We start from the raw sequence: 23,278 nt of genomic DNA, 5'->3' as shown, positions 1-23,278 counted from the left end.
TCAGTTAAAATATCAGCTAAAAGATCAGCTAAAAGATCAGCTAAAAGATCAGCTAGATATCAACTAAGACTCCTGCGTGCGAATGAGGCTCTAAGATAAATGTCGGCACAGTTCTCTGAAGTCTGTCCAGGACGCACGATCCCCCCTGCGGTAGCTGTGACATAGGCCGCCTGATACCACTACGAAGTGAGGCAGTAACAAATCAGCTAAACATAGGGTGGCATTATCAGCTAATGGTAAACATTATCAGCTAAGATATCACCTAGATATCAGCTAAGATCTTAGTTAAAATATCAGCTAAAATATCAGCTAAGATGTCAGCTAAGATAGCAGCTAGATAGCAGCTAAAATAGCAGCTAGATAGCAGCTAAAATGTCAGCTAGATATCAGCTAAGATATCAGTTAAAATAGCTAAAATATCAGCTAAGATATCAGCTAAAACATCAGCTGAGATATCAGCTAAGACTCCTGCGTGCGAATGGGGCTCTAAGATAAATGTCGACACAGTTCTCTGTGAAGTCGGTCCAGGACGCACGATCCCCCCTGCGGTAGTTGTGACATAGGCCGCCTGATACCACTACGAAGTGAGGCAGTAACAAATCAGCTAAATATAGGGTACCATTATCAGCTAATGGTAAACATTATCAGCTAAGATATCAACTAAGCTATCAGCTAAAATATCAGCTAAGTTATCAGCTAGATATCAGCTAAGTTATCAGCTAGATATCAGCTAAGATCTTAGTTAAAATATCAGCTAAAATATCAGCTAAGATATCAGTTAAAATATCAGTTAAAACATCAGTTAAAACATCAGCTAGATATCAGCTAAGACACCTGCGTGCGAATGGGGCTCTAAGATAAATGTCGACACAATTCTGTGTGAAGTCGGTCTAGGACGCACGATCCTCCTGCGGTAGTGGTGACATTGCCCTCCCGTGTTTTCTTGTCCGAAAACCCAAAACAGGTGCGAAGAGGCGCCGGTTTCGAAACGGCGTCGGCAACGCAAATATCTACACGCCAAAGTAACCAAGGAAAACTCGCGTGAGGACAACGGAGAGGGGAAGGTTTCTCCTCCTCATCTTCTTCTTCTTGGTGAAGGAGAAAGACACGTGCGGATGGCTTTGGTCGCCCGGAGACTTCGTTAAATGGAGGTGACCAAACGAATGTATTTCGTTAAATCGAGCGCAAAAATACACTGGCGTCTATGGGGACGCGTGCGTGCAACGGAATTTCTTCGTTAAACAGAGGATTTCGTTAAATCGACGTTCGTTATTCAGAGGTTCAACTGTACTTGTATTTTGTTTGTTTTCTCCTATATTTGTACACTGTTGCAGCTGCCACAGCAACATCCATACGGGATAATGCCCCAGTCAAGCGGCTACTTTGCCACTTTTTGGCATCTCCCCACATTGTATTCGCAGTTAAATTGATAATAAAGAAAAAGGAAAAAGGAAAGGAATACGTGGGGACTGCAAAATAGTGACTCACGTTCACAAACGTGACTGAGGACTCCGGAATGTTAAGGATCGTAGGATAGAAAGAGAAAGGAAGACCAACCAACACAACGCAGAGCGCCGTTCCGTTCTCGCACTTGTGGTCTCCGCTACAGATTGCTATAGGAATGAGTGCTAACTCCTGTGGCTTCAAAACTATAGTTGTGGCTCCGGTGAAGCGGAATTTGCACTGCGGCTCCGTGAGAATAACAAAAAGACGCCAAATCGAGGCTTTTCAAGGACTGTGCAAAATTCCGAGGTTTATCCCAACCTCGAAACCAGCATTTTCAAATTCCAGGCTATTCGAGGGTTTCGAGGACAGGTTATGAAGAACAAAAATGAGAGTGGGTCAACCCACGCTCGTACAAATACAGCATGCAGTGTCCCACCTGTTAGGAAGGCAAATCCGTTTCACTGCGTATGTGCAGTCGTCAATTTTGTTCCTAGACTCCAACACCAAGCCAAATCCACCTTTGCCCAAACAGCGGACTGGCTCAAAGTCAGACAGATACCTACAAGGTGGTGAAGTATGAGTTAATTAGTTGGGTCCTAGACTGTAGTAGGAAGCAAAATGATACCAAGTTCAAACGTAGAAAAATGACATTTTTGCGGAGTTATGTAGCAGGCTAAGTGCTGCTCTAAAAATTCACTGTTACAAAACATAGAAACTAATCATTTTGATGCAATCTACAAAAAAAAAAAAAAAGAAGAAGAACATCATGTACGTGCTCAGCTGACGTACTAATATCCAATCATTTTCGATTTACCTCGATTCAAACTTTGGCAGTTCATTTGCAGCAAACGCCTTCTCAGCCGTGGAGACATCTTTGCCATCTGGTACCAGGGGAGGGGATTCCACAACAGGTGACAAGGCTGCAGTTTTGTCCTACACAAAATGTCGCCAAACACTTTAAAGGGGCACTAAAATGCAAAAACAATTCACTTAAATTACGTTACACGCCACGTTAATTTCGTACTTGTTATCATAATTCAAAACTTTGATTCCGTTATGAAGCTACAATCAAAATTATACCTCTTTCGTGCTTTGGTGCTAAGCAGTGAAAGTCGCTTTAACTCGTGCATCGGTGTTTTAAGACCATGCTGCGCACTCTTCTCCTGCTGCCTCATTGGATGCCGCCAAAGAGTACTCTGTTTTCATTGCGTTTTTCTTGTGAACGGTAGGGTTTTAATTGAACTAATTGAAAGACGGGACTTTCATTTGAGCGCAAATTGTTTTTGCATTTTAGTGCCCCTTGAAGACCACCAGGCAATGTCGCGTTCATCACACTGTCAGAGGTGAAAATGTCCTACTACACTTCACTACATGTGCTTTGCATTATGATTAGCGGTGTGTGAATATTCAAAACTTTTAATACGAACAGAATATTTCCAATATTCCAACATTTAATTATTCGAGCTTTTTTGAGCATCTCATCAGCTCACCGCCACGCCTTTGCGGATTGCGCGCCTTGATTTCTATGTTGTGGCAACAGTGACAAACACGAATCGTACAGCACCTCCAAAGTGACGCACAGAGCTTTCAAGGTTGTTACGCGTCGTCTGCGAACGCATCACTTTTTACGTTCACAAACAAAAAATAAAAAAGGTACCGAGGTAAAGAATTGGGGCACCATGTGCGCGCGATGCACACTCTCCTTCTCGTTTGTTTATTTATCGCGGAGCCGGTTCAGCAGGGAATTTTAGCAGGCTGGAAGGTCTTTATGATAACAGTTCCCAAAAAACATGATAAGCCAAGCACCTGACTCCTTTAAAGTGGCTGACATCACTGACTTGATCAAATCAAAGATCGTTGCTTCAAATCAAAGATCATTGTTGATCTTTGATTTGACAGCCTCCTTTATCATATAGTTTTCGTTTGAGCGTTTTCAAAATGCTAAATTTTCCTAATGTGTGCTTCGATTTGATTCCGTGTCAGTGCCGCGAAGCAACTGGGGCCGTGAGCAGCGTATACAGATGCGGACAGATGGAGAGAGGACAGCAGGAAGGAGAGGGGGAGAGGGGGGATGGTGCGCATCCTGGGCACGACCTACTAGATTATAACGACCATGTCATAATCAGCAACCCCGATGAGGAGCCCGTCCGCACGATCCGCCAGGGGGCGCTACTCACCGGCACGCGAGATCTGCATCACGATTGGACGATGGAAATTTGAATTCTGAATGCACAGAAGCGTACGTACGACTACTGTAGCAGATGACAGCAATAGCTCCTGTGGAAACGCGTAGAATGATGATGATAATCAACCTCAGAATGAAACATCTTCCGTGGAATATCCTGAACGCATAGAAGCGTACGTACGACTACCGTAGCAGACGACAGCAACAGCTCCTATGAAAACACGTAGAATGATGATGGTAATCAACCTCAGAATGAAACGTCTTCCGTGGAATATCCACCGTTTGTACAGAAATAGTAAGGTAAGCTGAAGTACAAAGTATCGTAGAAGTTGAGGAAGCAATATCTGGGACGATGAGTAGCGCCACCGCTAGCTTCCAAAAATGTGGCGCTGGGAAGGGGTGCCTACGACATGGTCGTTATAACCTAGTAGGTCGTGGTCCTGGGCCTACAGGGGGGAAGTGTGCAGACATTCGTCTGGAAAGACTGCTGGAAAATCTAGGCAAAAAACCTCAGACAGCACAGCCAGTGGTAGAATTCGAACCCACTACCTCCTACTCTTCCGCACAAGCTTGGCTACCACCACCCAGCGGACGCTTTCTACTCGGCCATGCCGCTGATCGCTCAATGTCTGCACATCGCGTCTGACGTCCATGCCGCTGATCGCTCAATGTCTGCACATCGCGTCTGACGTGGTGTCATCCCACATGGTCCGGTAAGACTGCCACCGCGGAGTTACAGCGTAGGCGGTTTGCTGCGGAGCATTCGTACAAGTAGAGAGTTCGCAGGTGCGCCGCCATTGCTGCGTGAGGTGCAGACGTGGCGGCCAAAAATGAGGAGCGTAAGTGGCGTGCAGCCGATAATGCCCGGAAGTGGCACGTGGCAAAGCGCGCCGCCATTACACTCGGCCAAATGTTCCGAAAGGTGCATCGAAGAGTACAGTGACTTTAACAAAAAGTGAACACATTTGCAGGCGAAGCCTGCGTTTCTGCACCAGGCCCACGGCGACCTATGGTCGGGTTTCCCGCTGCCCTGCACGCAAATCATGTGCAGTCACGGCGCAGGGACCGCCGTTCGTCGACCTGCAATGCCATCGCATTTCGTACGCGTTTGGTAGTTTGGTAATTTTTAAAAATACCGAGTTTTACTATTACTGCTCACTCCTGGGGAAATCTATCTCCGTATCTGAGCATGCATCCATGGTTAGAACTTTAGGAAGGCTGCAAAACAGCGTATATCCCCCGAGTGCCTAACACATACACAGCCGCAAACAAAGCAAGGAAGATGTGAAGCCGGGAAGAGCCCCGTGTGACTGCAGCTCCTGGGAGGACATGGAAACAACGCTAGTTTGTTAAATAACAAGATCTAAAAATCTTTGGGAACTCAGCGTAAAGTAAGAAGTGCCTTTTGGTATCATTCCCAAGATGAGTAGCGGTTCCCATAGAAGACCGCATATGAAGAAAACACCCACTGCACATAGGAGGAACGTTCTAATCTTGCTGAAAACGGTCCCATACAACGCTTCTGTTTGCTGCCTGCCAAGTGGAGTCATCTTGCTCAGAAAGATTGAAACATGGCAGCCATAGAAAGCCATTTCCAGCCATTGCGCTCTAGGGGTCTATCTTGCCTTTGCATGCAACCCCCCCCCCCCCCCTAAAATATTCAGAACATACTATTCGAAACTTTTAAGTAGCATGATTCCACTGCGAATAGTAACTGAACAGCAGGAGCTACTCCATTTGTATTTTAATATTCTAGTATTTTCCCGGGCCTTGTTTTCAGCTTGCTTCATGACAGCCATACATTCACTGTTTCATTATAAAAATTATTTAATGACAAAAATGACACGCGCTGATAAGCGTGTATGCCTTGCGTTAAGCCGATACGTTAATGCACATTCCGTATTAGCCGTTTTCAACTGCATGTCCTAGGGCATTTTTCTAAGAATCGGCAGAACACGACTGCGGCCATGCTGCTTTCCCGGGCTTAACTGTTGGAAGTTAATACTATTACGAGCCTTTATCTAACGACATGATTTCTGATGTTCCATTTGATGTTCGAAGGGCAACCTTGCAGATACCTATTCGTGTTTGAATTCATATTCAAAAATTTCAACATTCACACACCTGCTTTTATTTGCTCATTACTTTGTTCATGTATATAACATGAAAAGTGCTGGGCATGAATCAAGCCTTTTAAGTCTTCACAAAATGCAAGCGCCAGGTGATGTTTGAACCGACGTTGCTTTCTTTGGAGAGGAATCTTTTCCAGCATTTTGCACGAAAGAGGGGGCTACGTTCAATTATGAGCAGGTAATAAAGCATTTTTTTATCGAGGATTGCGTCCTGGGACCGCACGCGGGCTTACCTTAGAAGAGGACGACTCCCGCAAGAAGTTCTGCTGCCAGCGGCGCAACACGTGACGTGTGATGAGAAGGTTCACTAGCAGAGACATCACAATACTGATTGCTAGGACTTCTTTCCTAAATGCATGAAAAAAAAATATGAAGAAAAATGTCTGGCTTTAAGAAACAATATTAATACGAGTGTTGTCCGCTTACCACCAGTACCAAATTGACACAATGATATAGTGATCCAAGGACTCTTGTTCCTTTTCTTCGTCACACAGGACATGTTCAGCAGATATGTTGTCCAGCTCAGGGCTTTCGTATAGATAGTATCCAGTATCTGTCAAAGGAAGTGAGAAAGTCAGACATCCTGAATTAAGGTGCCGTCTTAAAGGAGCATGGAAGGCATATCTTCAGGAACTTCCTTTGGGAAGCGCATTTGCTGAGAAAATTACAGGGTTAGTCTCGCAAACGTTACACATTTTGATCGCACCTTAAAAATAGGAGACGGGGTTTGTCCAACACCAAACTTTGCAGACTGGTAGCCATTGGTCTGAAGTTTCGTTGGAATTTTTTGTGAGCATTATGGTCCCGTAGAAGAAAAGTTAAAAAACAAGCAAAATCTCACTCTATGCATTTTCTATGGCCTATATCACTCAAAAGCCGCCATTTTCTGCTGTGTGCGCTTCACTTTCATTTCACCGCACACAGGTGGCACCAGCATACAGAACAAGAGGATTGGTGCATAACGTCAGAATCTGCATGTCACATCGTTGCAGGCAGCTCTACCTGTGTGAAGTGATGTGAACGTGAAGCAGACACAAGAAAAAATGGCGGTGTTTGTGTGAGATAGGCCATTGAAAATGCATGGGGCGAGATTTTGGTTTATTTTTAATTTTCTTTCTACATGACCCTAGCGCTTACAAAAAATTCAAATGACACTTCAGATAAATGGCTATCAGTCTGCAAAGTTTGGGATGGGCCAAATGTAGTCTGCTATTTTTACAGTGCGGTCGAAATGTGTAACGTTTGCTAGAATAACCCTGTAGTTTACAAGAGTGCGTGGTGGCAGCAATCTCTCCTTCAGGCATGTTGTGATGTCAAGAGAACTTTTATTGGCTGTCTAGAATAGTCGAGAATAGTCGAGAATAGTCGAGAATAGTCGAGAATAGTCAGCACAGGAGCAAAGAGGACCAGCTTTCTGCTCTGCGTCAGAAGCCAAATATGACAGGGAAAAGACAAACAAGCCACACTACTGGGCGGATGATGTGACATCTCAGACTGACAGCTGAAGGAAAATGGTTTTTTAGGCACCAGGATTGCACACTGCACTCATGCTTCTTTGCACTCAGGGGCTCGCAATTCTAATTTCTATTCCTCCCGACATATTTTTTTTTTCAAGCCCTTGTATTCTCCTTTAATGACAAAGAAAGAACCAAATATAAGCAAATATCGATGAACATAAGAAGGGTAAGCAAGCTAGCTGGCGTAGGTTACTAGACAGCAGCATATCCTTGAGCTCGAGGAAGACTAACATTCGGGGGCAAAATTTTATTTGGACAAATAAAATATTCTGCTTGTTTACGAGCCTCAGTGTCCGCGTCCTCCCGAACTGTTTCTGTCTTTCTCAATCTCAAGGATACGCTGCCGTCTAATAAGCAAACCTGCGCTATCAATAAATCTTTTATTTACAGAACAAGTCTACTTCTTTAAACAGGCAGGGAGGGATGACAGGAAAGGAGGAAAAACAAGTTGTAACAAGCTGTCAAAAATGTTCACATTCTTTCACGTGTGTCAAATTCTAGAGTGCTTAAGAGATGCAGAGCCTGAAGTTTTCGGGAAATTTTTTTTTTGAAATTCGGGGGGTAAAAATCGGGTAAATAAACGTGTGCATTAAATTCATGCAAATGCGGGTGGGAAAAACTTCCAGTATGCTAAATTCAGGGAGAAATCGGGCACAGTTACTCAAACTAACTGTACTGGTTTGGTACAAATGATGATGTTACTGCATCTGCTACGAAACTATTAAGTTAGTGCCTTCCTACAGACGTCCCAGTGAGGGCAGCTTGCCGGGTAAAAATTGGGTTTCACCCTAAAGAGGTAACCTTCAATTCGGGGTGCAAATTCGGGGAAGAACCCGGTAAAACCCTAAAACTTCAGGCTCTAACTATCTTCCTAGCCCTTATAGACAGCCCTTAGTGACCTTAAAAAAAGCTAGCCCTCGTCAACTTGCCAAAGGGATAGTCGACGATGTCGTCCCTCAGTATGAGAGACTTCCCTACGTCCACAATCCCAGAGTCCCCCAGTAGCGGTGGTGCCGAGCGCCCAGTGTTGATGATTGGCGTTCGGCTAGGTGCTGGAAATTGAGTCAAATTTAGATTGGATTCTGTCTGCGACAATGTATCCTCTACCGTTACCTGATGCTAAGTACGGCTTCCACTGGACACGTGACAAGGCTTGGTCGCTGGACGACTGCGAGCCGACGGCCTTCAGCTCTCGTTTTATGTTGTGTTGCACATACAGTTGTTTTTCGTGTACACCTGATGGTCAAGAAGGCGATGTTTTATGTACGGAACGACAACCAACTCCCGGTACAGACTGATTTTTCAGATTACAAAAATTCGTAATTTTCGAACAAACATGCCACCAACCAACTTTCCAATGAACCAACATATTGTTAGACACTGGTTCCCAGGAGGACGACACATATTTTGCATATCGGCCTCGGTGGACCAGTTGGGCAGCCGGTGGGGGAGTCCAGGGGTTCAAACCCCCTACCAAGATTGCGGGTTCCATCCTGCCCGAGGATGCCAGCAACTTGGCGGTAGAGTTACAAGTGGCTAAGACATGCAGCCTCCCGCGTGCGTTGAGATTTCAGCACGCGTTAAAGAACCCTCAGGCGGACAAATTTAATCCACAGACCGACCGCTGCGGCGTCGCGTATGATGATAGTTGTCTCGCGACGTAAAGCCACCAATTATCATTAGCATACAGTAGGCGGCCCGATTTTCTGGACTTAGACCAAAAAAAAAAAGAAGTCCAAATAATACCAGGATGTGTACCAAATTGCGGTCTTCAAATTCCCCCGACTTTTCCAGGTTTTCACTGACAATTTCAGGTGAATTCCCTGACAAAGACAAAAGAGAACTTGGTGCCTGCTCCTACAGTTTGATACAGAACCTCCATAAAACAGACCATTTATTAAGTATATTTAGAGCCTGAAGTTTTCGGGAAATTTTTTTTTTCATCATTCGGGGGGGGGGGGGGGGGGGGGGGGGGGGGGGGTAAAGATCGGGGAAATCAACATGTGCTCTAAATTCGTGCAAATTCGGGTGGGAAAACTTCCAGTATGCTAAAATCGGGGAGAAATCGGGCTCTATTACTCAAACTAACTGTACCGGTTTGGTACAAACGGTGATGTAATTGCTTTTGCTGCCAAACAAGCTAGTGTGCGTTCCCACAGACGTTTCAGTGAGGGCAATTTGCCGGGTAAAAATCGGGTTTTACCCCAAAGAGGCCACCTACAACTCGGGGTGCAAATTTGGGGAAGAAACGGGTTTAACCCTGAAACTTCAGGCTCTAAGTATATTAGTGAGGCTACCCTACTTTTTCTACCTCCGAGCATGTCATATTGGCGAACTGCTACTCACGGCAACGGCACGGCAACTACACGGCAACTATCGCCACCGTGGCGTCACCTAGCGGTACAGTCCGAAAGTTTTAGAGCCATCTCACCTACGATTTCAATGACCAATCCCATCCATTCGCACAATCAAAAATTGTGGTTTCCAAGTTGCTGCCGTAGTGCCTAAAATAGTCTTATTGGTGCTTGTCCGCAAGCGTTTTAGTCCCGAAAATCGGGCCTTCGGACTTCAATCTGACCGGAAAAATAGTAATAACAAATGTATTAATCCTATGGCGATCAGATCATGGTTCTCCCGTGCGAGTTCGAAGTATCGAACGAGTCCCAATAATCTGCTGTTGTATTTGGCATGACACGCTGTTGATGTTTCCCATAGTTTAGGACAGTTGAGGTGCTCTGGACCATGAACACTCAGCATCTGCTATTACAGTGTAGTATTTCCTTAGATTCTTGGAAAGTACCTTGTTCTGAATGAAACATTCACAACTTTATCTATACTACTCAGAAATAAATTTCAGTTCAGTTTTGGAATACTATATTAGACTGTACGAGGCCGTCCTAGAGTACTGCTAGAGCTAGACTAATTGGCTGCCAAGACTTCAGCCTGGCCCAGGCTCAGCCACAAAGCCTCTCCATGACTCCATAGACCTATGCGATCCATTCAACCAGACGGATTATGTGGAAGATAATAACTGAAAAAAGCTGGAGCCCAGCTGAAGCCAGGAGCTAAAGCACCTGGGTTGGGTGCGGTTTTCAGGCTAGCCTGGGCAGTCCCTTTTTGGGGAAAGAACTGCAAGTGCATGAGAATTCTTGAGAGATTAATTCTTCACACAGCCGTGAGAAAAATTCATACCAATGTATAGGACGGGGTCCACCGACGTGCCATCCTCGCCCCCTTCAAGGCCAATGATACGGCCCTGCTCAAATAGGTTCACCGGTTCCAGTTCTCCATCCCGTAGGTACCAGGCTCCTACCACAGGGCTAGGGAACTGTAAGCAAAAACGTAATTCTCCATGCAACAGCCACCCGTAGAAATACGTGCGACTCACAAATTCAAGTCGTCGTAGTTCCCTTGTCTCATAACATGTTCCCACTGGTTCTGAATCATTTGAATTGAAGCAGAAACTGAAATGTTGTGCCAAGTTTGTACCGTCAAAGGTAAGTGGACATCGCAAAAGGCAAAAAAAAAAAAAAAGTCCATCCCGTATGTATCCCGTATATCCCATATAATCCATGCCGTATAAAGAAAAGAAGCTGTAAAGTTTATCATTGGACATCCTGTGCTTCCCACTCCCCAAGTGTGGCACTAAAGGAAGCAACACCTCTTCAGCTGTGGCTTCGACAGCAAAAAGATATGTTTGTAAATGACAGGGTGTGTCACAAGAAGTCACAGATCCCCGTTATGTTTTCCCTTAAAAACTGCACTGCATATAACAATTTGTGATATGCTCTATGCAGATTTAATACAATCTGAACAGTCAGCGCCAGCGTTAAAGGGGCACTAAAATGCAAAAACAACTTGTTCTTACATGAAGGTTCAACTTTCAATAAGCACTATCCAACCAAAATTATTTTTCTTAGTGCTACTGTTTGTCACGAAAACGCTGTCGAAGCATCTACAAAGAACGCTATCCTGGGCGGCGGCCAATCAGATCCTCAAGCAGCGGAAACAGCGGCAGCCAATCGGGCAACAGAATGCACCCTGTTGTGTATCCATGCATTTCGAACGTAGTCAGTCTGTGGTCTTGTGTATGTTTGCCACACCATGTGCACTGCTGCATTTTTAAAAGTTAGGTACTCGCTGTATTTACTTGCATAATTTGTGCACTTTTGGTCCCCAAAGAAGTCTAAAAAGTTGGGGATGCACAAATTCTATGGGAACATTCATTATGATTTTTCAAAAGTTTAGTATACCGGTCGCACGAGCTCATGGCAGAGCCGGTATTGATGTTATGACTACATTGTGCAAGAAGTACTGGCCTAGCGTGCCTAACTTGCAACCGGCGACTAGACAGTGACGGTGGTCGGTAGGCAAAATGTCGGGCCCACTCATCCTGCTGGTGAAATATGGCGAGGCGCTGCGACATTGCCAGAAGCTGCCGTGAGTCGCACTGACAATCGAAAGCATGCTGGGTTTGCCAACTATGTCATGGTGCGTCCCACGTTCAAATTGGAAAATTACCACGGAAAATTGGTATTTAAATATAATTATAAGTACATTTTTCGAGTCTGTATTTAAATACAAAATATAAATACGTGTATTTATATTTTAAATAGTATTTTAATTACAATGTATTTAAACACTGCCCATCCCTGGTACGGAGGACATGTCTCAAGAGTATATCACCTTGACAGACCAGTCGAGCACACCTTGAGCCTTGTTTCGAGCCGCAATGAGACCCTCGGGCACCACGACCTGGATGTAGCCCTCCGGCCTGGAACAGCTTCCATCCGTACCCAGGCACTTTCCTTCGGCGCTGCCGACGGGAGTATCCTGAAGAGAGGTTTCAGACTGACAGCCCCCCAGCTTGCTTCGGAGTACCGATGGCTCCAGCTCTCCCACACTGAAGTTCCACCTGAATTGGCGACTTTCAGTTCAATTCCAAGGCATTACCATATTGCAGCACTGAAGCAGGAAGAACATAGCAAGCTGGCTGGGCACTTACGGGTAATTTTTCGAAATAAAGTTTTACGTCGGATGTAAAACGGGATAAAATTGGGATAAAAAAAAGCATCTCGTCACATTTCAGATGAACAGATAGTGAGAGACAACAAAGTACTTAGTGTTCACCCTGGCCTGTATGAGCGGCTCATTCCTTTCTGTGTGCAACCAATGCAAATTTCCACTGTCAAATTAAAAATTATCCTAGCTATGAAGCATAACTTTCTATCAAGTATCATTATACGTGGGTTTTTACTAGATGTGGTATCGTAGCTTGTTGTAGTATATTTGTACATGTATGTAGTATACAGGGTATGTGCAGATAAACCTAACTGGCATTTGCGCATGTAACTCATTTTCTACTTACCTGAGTTACTTCCAGTGGGGCACGATGGCGCATTTATGCGTGCGAAAGCTACAAAAAAAAAAAAATCCTGGAAGCCATACTCAGCGTAAGAAAATAAACAGAACGCAAAAACATCGGCTTCCATGCATTAGAATACAGGGCAACATGGCAGCCTCAGGTGAGTTGTGTGCAGGTACCACTAGGAGGCACTACTGATGAGCATCCATGTGGGACATCATTTCGGTGTCTGCACCGATAGCTCCCCTAGCGGTACCTGTACACAACTCACCTAAGACCGCCATGTTGCCCTATATCCTAATGCATGGAAGGCGACGTTTTCACGTTCTGTTTATTTTTTTACGCTGAGTACGGCTTCCAGGACTTTTTTGTAGCGTTTGCACGCATAAATACGCCGCCATGCGCCACTGGAAGTTCCTCAGGTAAGCAGACAACAAGTTACGTGCGGAAATGCGGGTTAGGTTTATCTGCACACACCCTGTAGTATACTAACACGTTCCTGGCACTAACACTAACATCAACCTTCAACTTGATGAAGTGTGAATATTTCTTTCTTCGTGTTGCTGTAGATTTTGCAGAATTCCATATCTCTACGAAAATACCACAGAGAAAGCCCTCGTCACAGCAGCTTCTCAATGATTCAGCCGTAAGGAAGCTCTGCTTTTTTGCAGTCATTTATGCCAAGTGGGAAAAAGAATTTAGCCTACTTTTCACGTCCAGTTCGAGGTTCGATGGCTCGCACCGTCTGCGTGTTGCGTTTCACTACGAGGATGTCCATTGCGTCAGGGTCGTCACCCTCCGTCTGGTTACAGCCGCTCATGGTACATACGTAGTGAATCTGAAACACGAAATTTCAAACACACTGAACATGAAAGCTCTTGCCGACAACGCCGGCACTGACGCAACTTTGGGCTACTGGAATTAGGGTTACCACCAGGCCGGTATTATACCGGCACGGCCGGTTATTTGCTCGCTCTGCCGGTTGCCGGCAGGAAGGTGGTACCGGCAGCCTTTTGCCGGTAGTATTTGTGGCTCAACACCTTTCATAGGGACTTTTACGGGGTTTTCCTCTCAACATTCCACTACGGCTTGAATAACCCTGGAGCACAGACCCAACTCCGGAGTCACCAGTCGTTTTCTTAGTAATTCATTATTACTATTATTATTGTTGTTGTCTCGAATGAGTACGCTCGTCCTTTCTTTCTCTCTTTCTGTATACTCTCCACCCCTCACCCACTTTCCCTTTCCTGCAAACATTTCCTCCTTTCCCTCTATTCCACCTCCTCTCCCTCAGCCGGTATTTTTCACTACGAAAAGTGGCAACCCTAACTGGAATACTGCAGTGGACAATACATATCCTGGTGAAACAACCGCAAGTGACGCCATCTCGTGCCGCTGTTGCTTTATACTTAATCAACCCGAGCAAGGGACAATTACTAACGGTGAGACCGTTCCTTGGCGGCAACGATGGGAGTACGTGAAGTATAATTAGGGAGCGACTTTTTCGGGTTAAACCCAATTCCGCCGGATTATTTCCCGCCCGATTTCTTCCCCGAATTACAGGTTTAAAAATAGCGCCTGATTTTTACCCCCTGAATCTGAGAACCCGAAAAAATCACTCCATAAGTATAATGCACTGAGGTACTACATTAAGAACTGTAATTTCACGCGTATTAGCCGCAACTTAAGCACATATTTTTTTTTTTTTTTTTTCATGGGCGCTCCACGGCCTATCTGCCGGTGCACCTCATCTGATGATTACTTTTCCCTGGGATTTTCCCCATACTGGTTTTAACGAAAGGGCCGACAGTGTCTCACATTTTCCGGAACAGCACCGCTCTGCGAATGCATGAACAATGCGTAACAGGGGCGTGTCCACATTCGAGTTGACTGACTTTCCTGGAATCTTCCCCCATGCAGCTTTAAAGGAGTACAGAGGGCCATCCAAAAAAAAAAAAAATTCAGATTAAGACGTCTGATGAAGTGTGCGTGTCATTTTACCGAGTAGCGCGAAAGGTTTGGATGTGTGCAATTTGTTTCCCAGAAAAATAATCACATAAACGTGGCTCTGTGCGTTCACCCTTAACTCTCCACTCCAGGTATAACGAGGATGAGAAGGTATGATGCTACGTCCATACGATGCCATACGACATGGATTACATTTCTGCAGATAACAAAGCCACATAAGAAACGAAGATTTGCACTGTGCTTTTCATACACTTGCATACGAAACTAAATTGGCAATGTACTTGATGAGTACTTTGTACTTGACTTGAAGTACATTTGCAATGTGGTACTCTGTACCGTACTTCAAATACTTCTTATGCCAGGTTCCTGGTACTTTGCTTTAAGTACAATTTTGAGGTACTTTGCCCATCACTGGATGGTGGTCATGCTGAAGGCAGGAAGGTTCAATCCTACCACCGTCTGAGGTTTTCCCTGGTTTTTCCGGCAGTTGCCCCTGAAGTGGGCTGCGTACATGGACGGATCCCCAGCCCCTTTCCCGCTGCACATTTGAGCTCCTTTTTGTACAATGCGCAAAAAAATCGCAAAAACGATGCGTTGGCTATGACGTATACTTGCAGACGCCGCTCCTTATGATTTCTATGGCCGATGCATGCTTCATCGCCTTATAAAGGTTGCGTCCGTTTATTAGACTCTAGCAATTGGCGGGCAAAAAATGCCTCTGCATGGCTCTCATGATGTCATCCCCGTCGCGGTTACTCCCGTTTCAAAATTAGAGGATTCAACTCTAGAGGTGTCTCGAGAGTCGACTCGCAGCGACTCTCCTTTCGATTCGGGTCGCTGGAGTCTACGACATACGATGACTATCGTGCGTCAAGACTCCGACTCGTACGATTGGAATAAACAAACACAGCCATGGGAACGAAAACTTGGGTGCCGCCAGAAGGAATCACACACGTCTCCCCTCAGGGCGCAACAACCTGACACAAACCCTCCAAAGACTCAAAGAGACAAAGACTCGCTGCCAGTCCTGCCAACTAGCAATTCTGTCACAAAACCTTCCAACTCCACACCATTTTGGCTGTCACTGTCTCTCCAATCCGCGCTGGCTTTAGAGGAGTACCGCGGAGCCTCGTGCGGAACGAAAATGCATCAACCCACTGCGTTACATATTCTATTCGCCACATTTTCAAACACCCCCAAAAGTGGATTTACCGGAGGTGCACTGAACCACGCGGCAACTTTCGTGTTACTTTTAATACCCCTGTCACACGGTCAACGGAAAATGACAATCGACTAGAAGGCCTTCGGGATTTTATATCGCCTTTGAACTTAAATGGATTGTCTCGGTGCCACACGGGAAGTTTTTGATGGCCGTTGAAAGCTTCCGCATTTGGCCTTCAAAGTGCTGCAGCGCGCCAATCGCGATGTAGCTCCTTCAGCTTCTTTTTGTCTGGCCACATTGTTTGTTGTTTATTGTTATTGTATTTGTAAAAGAAGTTAAGGGTTCTGGCCCGCATCTCATGGGCTCGCGGTGCAGGCATTCTGCCGCCATTGTTCTCTCTCCGTCATTAAACACTAGGCACTCCACCCTTACGGACGTCTCCTCCTTCTTATTTAATAGTATTGTTTTGTTATTGTTATATCTTTGTGCTGTGGTTTGACTCCGCGTATCCTCTCGCAGGCGCCGGTGAAAAAAGCAGGGAAATGCATAATATGCAGACTAAATACAAACGTACCTTGAAAAAAAAAAAAAAAAGAATATGAAGCTTCCAATAAATACAAAAGCAGAAACCGCGTCAGGAAGTGTCGTCTGATGCAAAGAAATCTCATTTACAGCGCATTTAAGGCGAAGACAATGTACCCGAGAGTGTAGGGATCCCCGTCCCGACGGCCTTCGAGACTTCGAGGGAGTTCTGTGGCTCTCCCTTGACCCACTTGACAGTCCGGCCGAAGGCCATCCCGAAACGTCGTGTGGCAGCGCACAATTGGCAGCTGAGTCAATTGATAACAGCCCCAAAGGCCTTCGAGATGCCCGTGTGACAGGGGTATAACCTCATAAGTGGTACTCAATGAGGACGAACGCAGATACGTGAAAGCACAACTCACTTGTCCCGTGTGGAGGTCGATCCCGTAGGTATGCGACTCCTTGCCACCCGTGATGACGAGATCGTCGCCCAGTTTGAAGGAGCTCTTGAGCAAAAAATCGGCCGTCATCTGGACTGGCTCCACAGTGTCCCCGGTGAACTTGTACAGCGAGCCATCGAGTGACGGGACGAGCCGCATCCACTGACCACGGCTGCGCATCTAATAAAAAAAAAAGAGGGCCACAGTGGGTTCTTTTCCTCCTGCAAGTAGCAAAAACCTAGAAGGACCTCATTATCTTAATCTAGAGGAAGTTTGAAGTGTTCGGGCGCAAGGATATCCAAACTAGAACAAGTTGACTTTCTCAGCTCCAGGTATTTCTATGGGTGCCCAAAAATGGCCTGCGGTTGCCCGCTTAAAATGTAACACCCAGTCATTTTCAAATTCCTTTTTCCCCCCCCAAGACTGCCATTTATTGAAATAACCTCCCACCCCACATCGTTACCATAACTGACCCATCTCAATTTTGTAATTCTATTTCCGGTGTATAAATCTTGGGTCATTTACGATACCTTGTATAACCTACTTGTATAGCGTTGTTGCTGTTGTTTCCGTTTGTTGTTGCTGTTTTACTGTTGTTTTTTCTATGTACAGTCAAACTCCTTTGTAGCAAACACCTTTTTAACAAAAATACCACTACAGCAAATTTTTTTTGCGGTCCCGGTCAGTTCATTGAAGCACCTCCCCTATGGTGTTTGCGCTTCAAAACGTGTCCAAATTGTGAGAGTTTAAATACAGTGCAAATATCTTACTTCGAGCTTGCTCAGACTAGAGGACATCAATCCACCAGGTCCCGTTTCGTGGGACCAGACCAAGTTTCCATTCTCCAGTGGGTCCAAAGCGGATATCTTTCCGTCCAACGTACTCACAATAAACAGCTCCCTAAAAGAGAGAAATAAAATGTAACATTTCATTTCTCGGGTAGGGTGCTTACGCGTCGCTTTGCGTTTAATTTCACGCATTTGTAATCCTACCCAATTTATGCCACGGAAATTTATACCACTCACATTGTCTTCTCTCAATACACTGATTTGGACAATTTTTATCGACTGGTAGATTTGTACCATGGCAAGAGCCCCTTGCCTTGGGAGTCTTGCCACGCCACTGCATACAAGTTGTGTATCTCCTCAGTCTTGAATTATTTATTTTTCAATTCTACCCGCGAATACAAAATGAATTCCCAGATGGCCTCTCCAGTTGAATTGAAGGAAAATAAAAATTCATATAATATTCCAGGTGACACAAATGGTACACAGCACATGCATGCCGACCGCGCGCTTCAAGGGATGACCATTGTCCGTTCTTGTGGATGCACGTGTGAGTGTAGCTAGGTCTTTCCTTGCTGACCACTCCCGACACATATTAGACAAACATCCGACGCGTCGTGAAGCAAACCAGGAAGTCTGCTAGCGAAGGCAACAGGTGGATCGAACAAACTATACTCAAGTTCTACACTATTTCCTGCACAACCTACTTTCTCGAAACTTGACAAAATTTGAAATATCTAAATGACACGCCAAAAAAGTCCCTCATATACTTCTCAAGGCTCGTGGGGCTGCAATAGCACGTGCCGTAACGTTACTGGCATGTGCAGACATGTTCGAGGGATGTCGAACAGGTGTCTCCCTACAACTGCTACAGCGATGAGTCATGCCCTTACCTGGGCGATCTTTTTGGCTCAGCTGACACCTTGGAGCAGTCCGGCAATTCCTTAGCAGATACATCGTTATCTCCCTGAATACTTATTACAGGCGCTACGAGAATGAGCAGGGCGTAGAAACGCATATTACTCCATCAAACTATAGCATTGCAGCTACAAATACACGGGCATCCACCATCACGTGATGTCTAGAAGCCACACAACACACTGCCCTGCCTCTGCATGATGTTTTCATGCTACCGTGCCGTGCTATGCTATCAAAACGTGGACGAGCATGACGTGTTCTTTACACAGTGTTGCCAGGTTGATAGCGCATCTGATGTTCGCCAGAAGTAAACTTTTATGCATTTATTTATTTAGTTCATACTGCTGACCACCTGTTAACGGTCCTGGTCTGAACCAAGAATGGGCGAGATAGTACATATAAGCATATGACACAAACTCGTCTGAGACTTGTCACCGTGTTTGTGTGTTTCTGCCATCCGCCGGAAGCTGCCGTTTACGCAATGGTCCAGGGAAAATGGCGGGCGCCCAAACCACGTGATCTCGAGAAGCCACTCACAGCGTCCCCGAGCTGCTGCGCGGGAAAAAAGCTGGGGCCCAGTGCGCATGCGCAGACCGACCCCCTTTCCCAACCTCCTTCCCCTTCTCTCCTCGGGTTTTTTGTCTCTCCTCTCGTCCCCCCTACCCCCCCCCCCCCCCAGACTCGTCCGTTTGTCTTCGGCGCTTGTTGTCTTGCTGTAGAGCAACGATCATGCTGTCCCGAAGCAGACAATCAAAAAGCAATGGTGTATGACAAATCAACTTTATTTGTCCTCGGGAACTGCCTCGAAAAAGCTACAGTACATATCTTTTTACGTCTTGTAACAGGCTTCACTGGAGCTTTAGGTACTTCGACATCCAAGGGCCGTTCAAAAGCCAATGCTGAGCTATGTGCGTCGTTGTTGCCGATGGTTGCGGGAGAACTAAAACAAAACAAAAAATACATTGATGATCAGTAACTCTGCACGAAAATCACTGCTATGATAGGCAATCTATCTTGATTTCGTATTTGAACACCAAGGCATTTGTCACGAATGTTTGTAGATCACAGTGAATGAACGGCTGAGACGCGCATGAGGGGCAACTAGCATAACCACACATATTTTGATTAACGGCATATCAGAAACGTACAAGTTACGGCAATGCACTGCACAATGAAACGCCGCTAACATACCGCGTGACTCGTAAATGCTGTACGTAATACACTTAACGTGATAAACCTGCATTACTTCCTTCAGTCACAAAAAAGTAATCAAACTTGTCTTACCGTTCACCTGCAGTACGTCGGAAAGAGTGCAGACTTCCTCTCTGACGATTTCTGCGTCCTTTGGAGGTGCAGGCGGATTCCATGTCATGTTCGTCTTCCCGCTGTTGTGATGATGGGGTGGATGTGCCATTCCGTTCTCAGATTAGCAGCTCGCCACAATCTAAATCTAAAGCATTCAAAGCCCTCAAACTACCCCGTAGCGTCTGCGTGCACAACGGTTGCAGTCCAAGAGAACACGCATGGCCGGACAGACGCGATGTCTCCTCTGTCGTCCTTCTTTCTCCTCCGTTCGACTGCTTCCGTTGAGCGGTTCGCGCGTTCGGATGCTCGCTCCTCACTCAAATGACTCTCGCCCAATCAGCGCGAAGGAAACTGACGCCAGTTTTTTAGACCAATGAGCATCCAAATATTTATACATATAACGCGCAGCCAATGAGAGGTCTTCCGAGCTGGCACGCCGGTGGCGACAATATTTTCGAGGCGGTGCGTTTCGCTTTAGAGCCGGCGGCTGTTTCTGCCCCAGTGCCCAGTCTCAACTCCGTTATGGAGAGACGGAGAGACATATCTCTGAGTTTCGGGGTTGAAGTCTTCCCTCCAAACCCCCCAAACACAGGAATATGTTGTCCACGTCAAATTTACACCAGCTCTCTTGCATAATCCTTTTATGTTCAACATATATTTACACGTATATGCATAAACACCAAGGCATAATAGTGCAGCGTGACCAAACGAAGCGAAAGCGCGAGTTTTTCATAGCTTTGCGAAATTAACGTCACAGCGTTTTTACTGTTTTTATACTTTTCTAACAAAGTTGCCAGTAATCCTGCCAGTAATGGACAATGGACTGTTTTTGTGGTTTTTGTTACTTCCGTTCACAACCATGGAACAACATTTTTGTTTCATGCGCGGCATGGCTTGTATGCAACCGTGCTCGACTGCTCCGATGCAATGCTTTCATGTTTTCAACGTTTGTTTAAAACATGTTCTGGTGTCAGAACCGCGTCGAATGGAATCGGAGCATGCCTTCAGCAGCGCCAAAGATCTCTGCACGCTAGTGCGCTCCGATTCAATCAACAAGATCCGAGTGAGCTGGACGCCTACTTACAATCAAATGGGTACGTTGACCAGCAACCGAGCGCTACTCATCTGAGCTGTCCAGCATCTGGACACAACTTAGTAATTGTCCAACCAAGAGTAAAAAACAAACCCCAGAAGAACACGACCGACGAACTGCAGCTGGCCGAAGCAGTGGCGCTGACTGAAACGCTCGCAGGATGGAAAGCTTCGGTGAAAATGTTGTTGAACACTGAAAACGAAAGAAAGAAGCAAGTATTCGGCAAGGGCAACTTGGAGAAAATTCGAGATACAATCCAAGCAAACTGCAGAATCAGCGCATTGTTTCTGAACATAGACATCCTGACGGGACTGCAGCACGCAGAGCTCGCTGCATACTTCGGAGTACCGATATACGACAGGTACACTATAGTCCTTAACATATTCCGCCAACACGCTCGCACCAAAGAAGCCAAACTCCAAGTCGCATTAGCGGAAATCCCGTATTATCGCGCTCGAATTTACCACCTGCACAAAGGGTGCGGACAGCACGAGGGCGCTACGGGTCATTCCATCGGCGGGTCGGGCGAAAGCTACTACGCCCGGCGGAGACGATTGTTGGTCGAACGCGAAGCTTGCTTACGAAGACAGCTGGAAGATATCAAGTCTCACCGCCAACTCATTCGTCAGAAGAGAGTCAAGCAGGAGTTCCCAATCGTAGCCGTCGTGGGCTACACGAACGCTGGAAAGACGTCCTTAATCAAACAGTTGACGGGCGACAGTGGCCTAGAACCGCGCAATCAACTTTTCGCGACGCTAGACGTCACGGTTCATGCGGGCCGGCTTCCGTCTGCCCAGACCGCGCTCTTCCTCGACACCGTCGGCTTCATTTCGAACATCCCGACGACGCTCGTGGCGTCGTTCATGTCGACCCTAGAAGACGTCCTGCTTGCGGACATCATCGTCCACGTTCAGGACCTGAGTCATCCGGACAGAGTTGCGCAGAGGGAGAACGTGCTCCGGGTGCTCGAACAGATCCACGTGCCTCCGCGGTTGCTCAACAGTATCGTCGAGGTCGGGAACAAGGTCGACTTGCTCTCCAACGTACCGCAAGTCGACTTCGAGGTGAACCTGGTGTCGTCGACGGTGGGAACTGGGATATGGGATCTGAGCTTGGCTATCGAGAAACAGCTCATTGAGAACACCGGGCGGAGGACTGTACGATTTCGTGTTCCTACAGGAGGTCCGGAATATGCGTGGTTATACAAAGAAGGCACCCTCAAGGGGTGCCAAGTGGACAATCGTGACACAAATTACATCAACATGGATGTCCAACTTACTCCAATAGCACTTGCCAGGTTTAAACATTTGTTTGGAACTTGTTGCATTGCTGGGGTAGGTTTATAAAAATTTCTAAAAAGTACGGGAAACTATGGCTGGAATGCAGTCCCTACAAAATGTCAACAGAAAGAAGGATTTTTTTTTAGCATTAAATGTGGCATGTGAACCATGGATCTTTTTTGGACTGTGTATATTAATATCAAAATTTTTGGAAATTTTAAGAAAATTTAATCTAACTGTGCATGTGGTCAGTTGAATACACTCCTGTAAGGCATTTTGACAGAACAATATTGAATTATGACACGCGTACTTTTTGGTTAAACAGAAATAAAAGTAATTTCCGTCTAACCTCGATATAACGAGACTCACGGGGAACGCTTCGTTTCGTACCGAATATTTCGTTGTATCGAACCTGACAAAATAAGGCAACCGGTTGCGGCAGGGAATACAAATTATTTTGCTATACCAAAAATTTTGTCGTATAGCGTTTCGTTATATCTGGCTTTGACTGTACGCTATAAATTAAATACACAACGCAGTAATATGATTAAATGCAAGTATTACCAGGGAGAAACTCTCATATTGTCTAAATCAAGTCACTTATTGGTTTCAAAGAAGTCCAAACGCTTCTGTTGTGGAACATTTCTCAAAGAATTCCTCCGTTGCTATTGTTCTGTATCGCCATTGTCATCCTCATGCAGGGAGATTATCAGCGCTTTCCCCAAAAGATACGAGGAGTTTGCATTCGGAGGACTACACATACACCTGAAAACAAGAAACGGAAGAGAAAAAAAAGTGTCCTGTCCTGTCCTGATGAGACATAGGACTGCCGTACTTCTGCCGTCAACTACCATCCTTCAGATCATTGCTTCGGTGTTGGTGAAGCTTAAATGCCGTGTTGTCCTAGTCGTCATTCGTTTAGCCTCATATGCACACCGATTTACGCACACATTGGGGTTACACACTGCTTGGCAATAACATAACACTGCCTGCAAAGATGAATATTAATCACTATTTCTATATTACATACATACATTTTGCATTTTAATTGGACTTTCCAAGATAAATTGCTGGACAGTAATTATCAGTGTTCCATCCTGAAGATGTAGAACCCTATCCTGCACAAGCTGCGGCCATAAACACCCTATCCCCCTTTCCCC

General features: G+C 45.7%; 2 protein-coding genes and 1 long non-coding RNA gene across 5 annotated transcripts in view; 1 reads left to right on the top strand and 2 right to left on the bottom strand.

Annotated features, from left to right (window-relative positions):
- LOC135377302 (eukaryotic translation initiation factor 2-alpha kinase 3-like) overlaps positions 1 to 18,711 on the bottom strand; it is a 29,995-nt gene extending 11,284 nt beyond the window's left edge. The window contains exons 1-12 of one of the 3 annotated variants that reach the window (XM_064609634.1): positions 18,416 to 18,711; positions 17,508 to 17,637; positions 16,720 to 16,917; positions 13,353 to 13,483; positions 11,967 to 12,195; positions 10,473 to 10,608; positions 8,394 to 8,516; positions 8,210 to 8,332; positions 6,190 to 6,316; positions 5,997 to 6,111; positions 2,261 to 2,379; positions 1,883 to 2,005 (exon numbers count right to left, since the gene is read on the bottom strand). In XM_064609634.1, the coding sequence (XP_064465704.1) occupies positions 1,883 to 2,005; positions 2,261 to 2,379; positions 5,997 to 6,111; positions 6,190 to 6,316; positions 8,210 to 8,332; positions 8,394 to 8,516; positions 10,473 to 10,608; positions 11,967 to 12,195; positions 13,353 to 13,483; positions 16,720 to 16,917; positions 17,508 to 17,637; positions 18,416 to 18,540 (1,679 nt within the window). In that variant the 5' untranslated portion in view covers positions 18,541 to 18,711. Of the gene's footprint in view, positions 1 to 1,882; positions 2,006 to 2,260; positions 2,380 to 5,996; positions 6,112 to 6,189; positions 6,317 to 8,209; positions 8,333 to 8,393; positions 8,517 to 10,472; positions 10,609 to 11,966; positions 12,196 to 13,352; positions 13,484 to 16,719; positions 16,918 to 17,507; positions 17,638 to 18,229; positions 18,319 to 18,415 lie in introns of those variants that run through there. The other 2 variants (XM_064609635.1, XM_064609636.1) reach the window with 2 other exon arrangements.
- A 490-nt stretch (positions 18,712 to 19,201) lies between these two features.
- On the bottom strand, positions 19,202 to 20,125 carry LOC135396569 (uncharacterized). The gene is made up of 2 exons (XR_010423445.1): positions 19,725 to 20,125; positions 19,202 to 19,380 (listed from the first exon to the last, which is right to left on the bottom strand). It is a non-coding gene; the product is annotated as an uncharacterized LOC135396569 (long non-coding RNA).
- Positions 20,126 to 20,598: 473 nt separating this feature from the next.
- LOC135396558 (putative GTP-binding protein 6) lies at positions 20,599 to 22,291 on the top strand. Its single transcript, XM_064627597.1, has one exon. The coding sequence runs from the start codon at positions 20,673 to 20,675 to the stop codon at positions 22,182 to 22,184; it is 1,512 nt and encodes a 503-aa protein (XP_064483667.1). The 5' UTR covers positions 20,599 to 20,672; the 3' UTR covers positions 22,185 to 22,291.
- Positions 22,292 to 23,278: the final 987 nt, after the last annotated feature.

The sequence above is a fragment of the Ornithodoros turicata genome, chromosome 1, assembly GCF_037126465.1.
Source record: "Ornithodoros turicata isolate Travis chromosome 1, ASM3712646v1, whole genome shotgun sequence".
Classification (NCBI taxonomy): Eukaryota; Metazoa; Arthropoda; class Arachnida; order Ixodida; family Argasidae; genus Ornithodoros; species Ornithodoros turicata.
The sequence above is the reverse complement of the archived record's forward strand: the minus strand, read 5'-3'. Positions and strand labels throughout refer to the sequence as shown.

Excerpts from the sequence above, each read along its gene's own strand:
- LOC135396558 (XM_064627597.1), top strand. The coding sequence starts at position 20,673 with ATGCTTTCATGTTTTCAACGTTTGTTTAAAACATGTTCTGGTGTCAGA.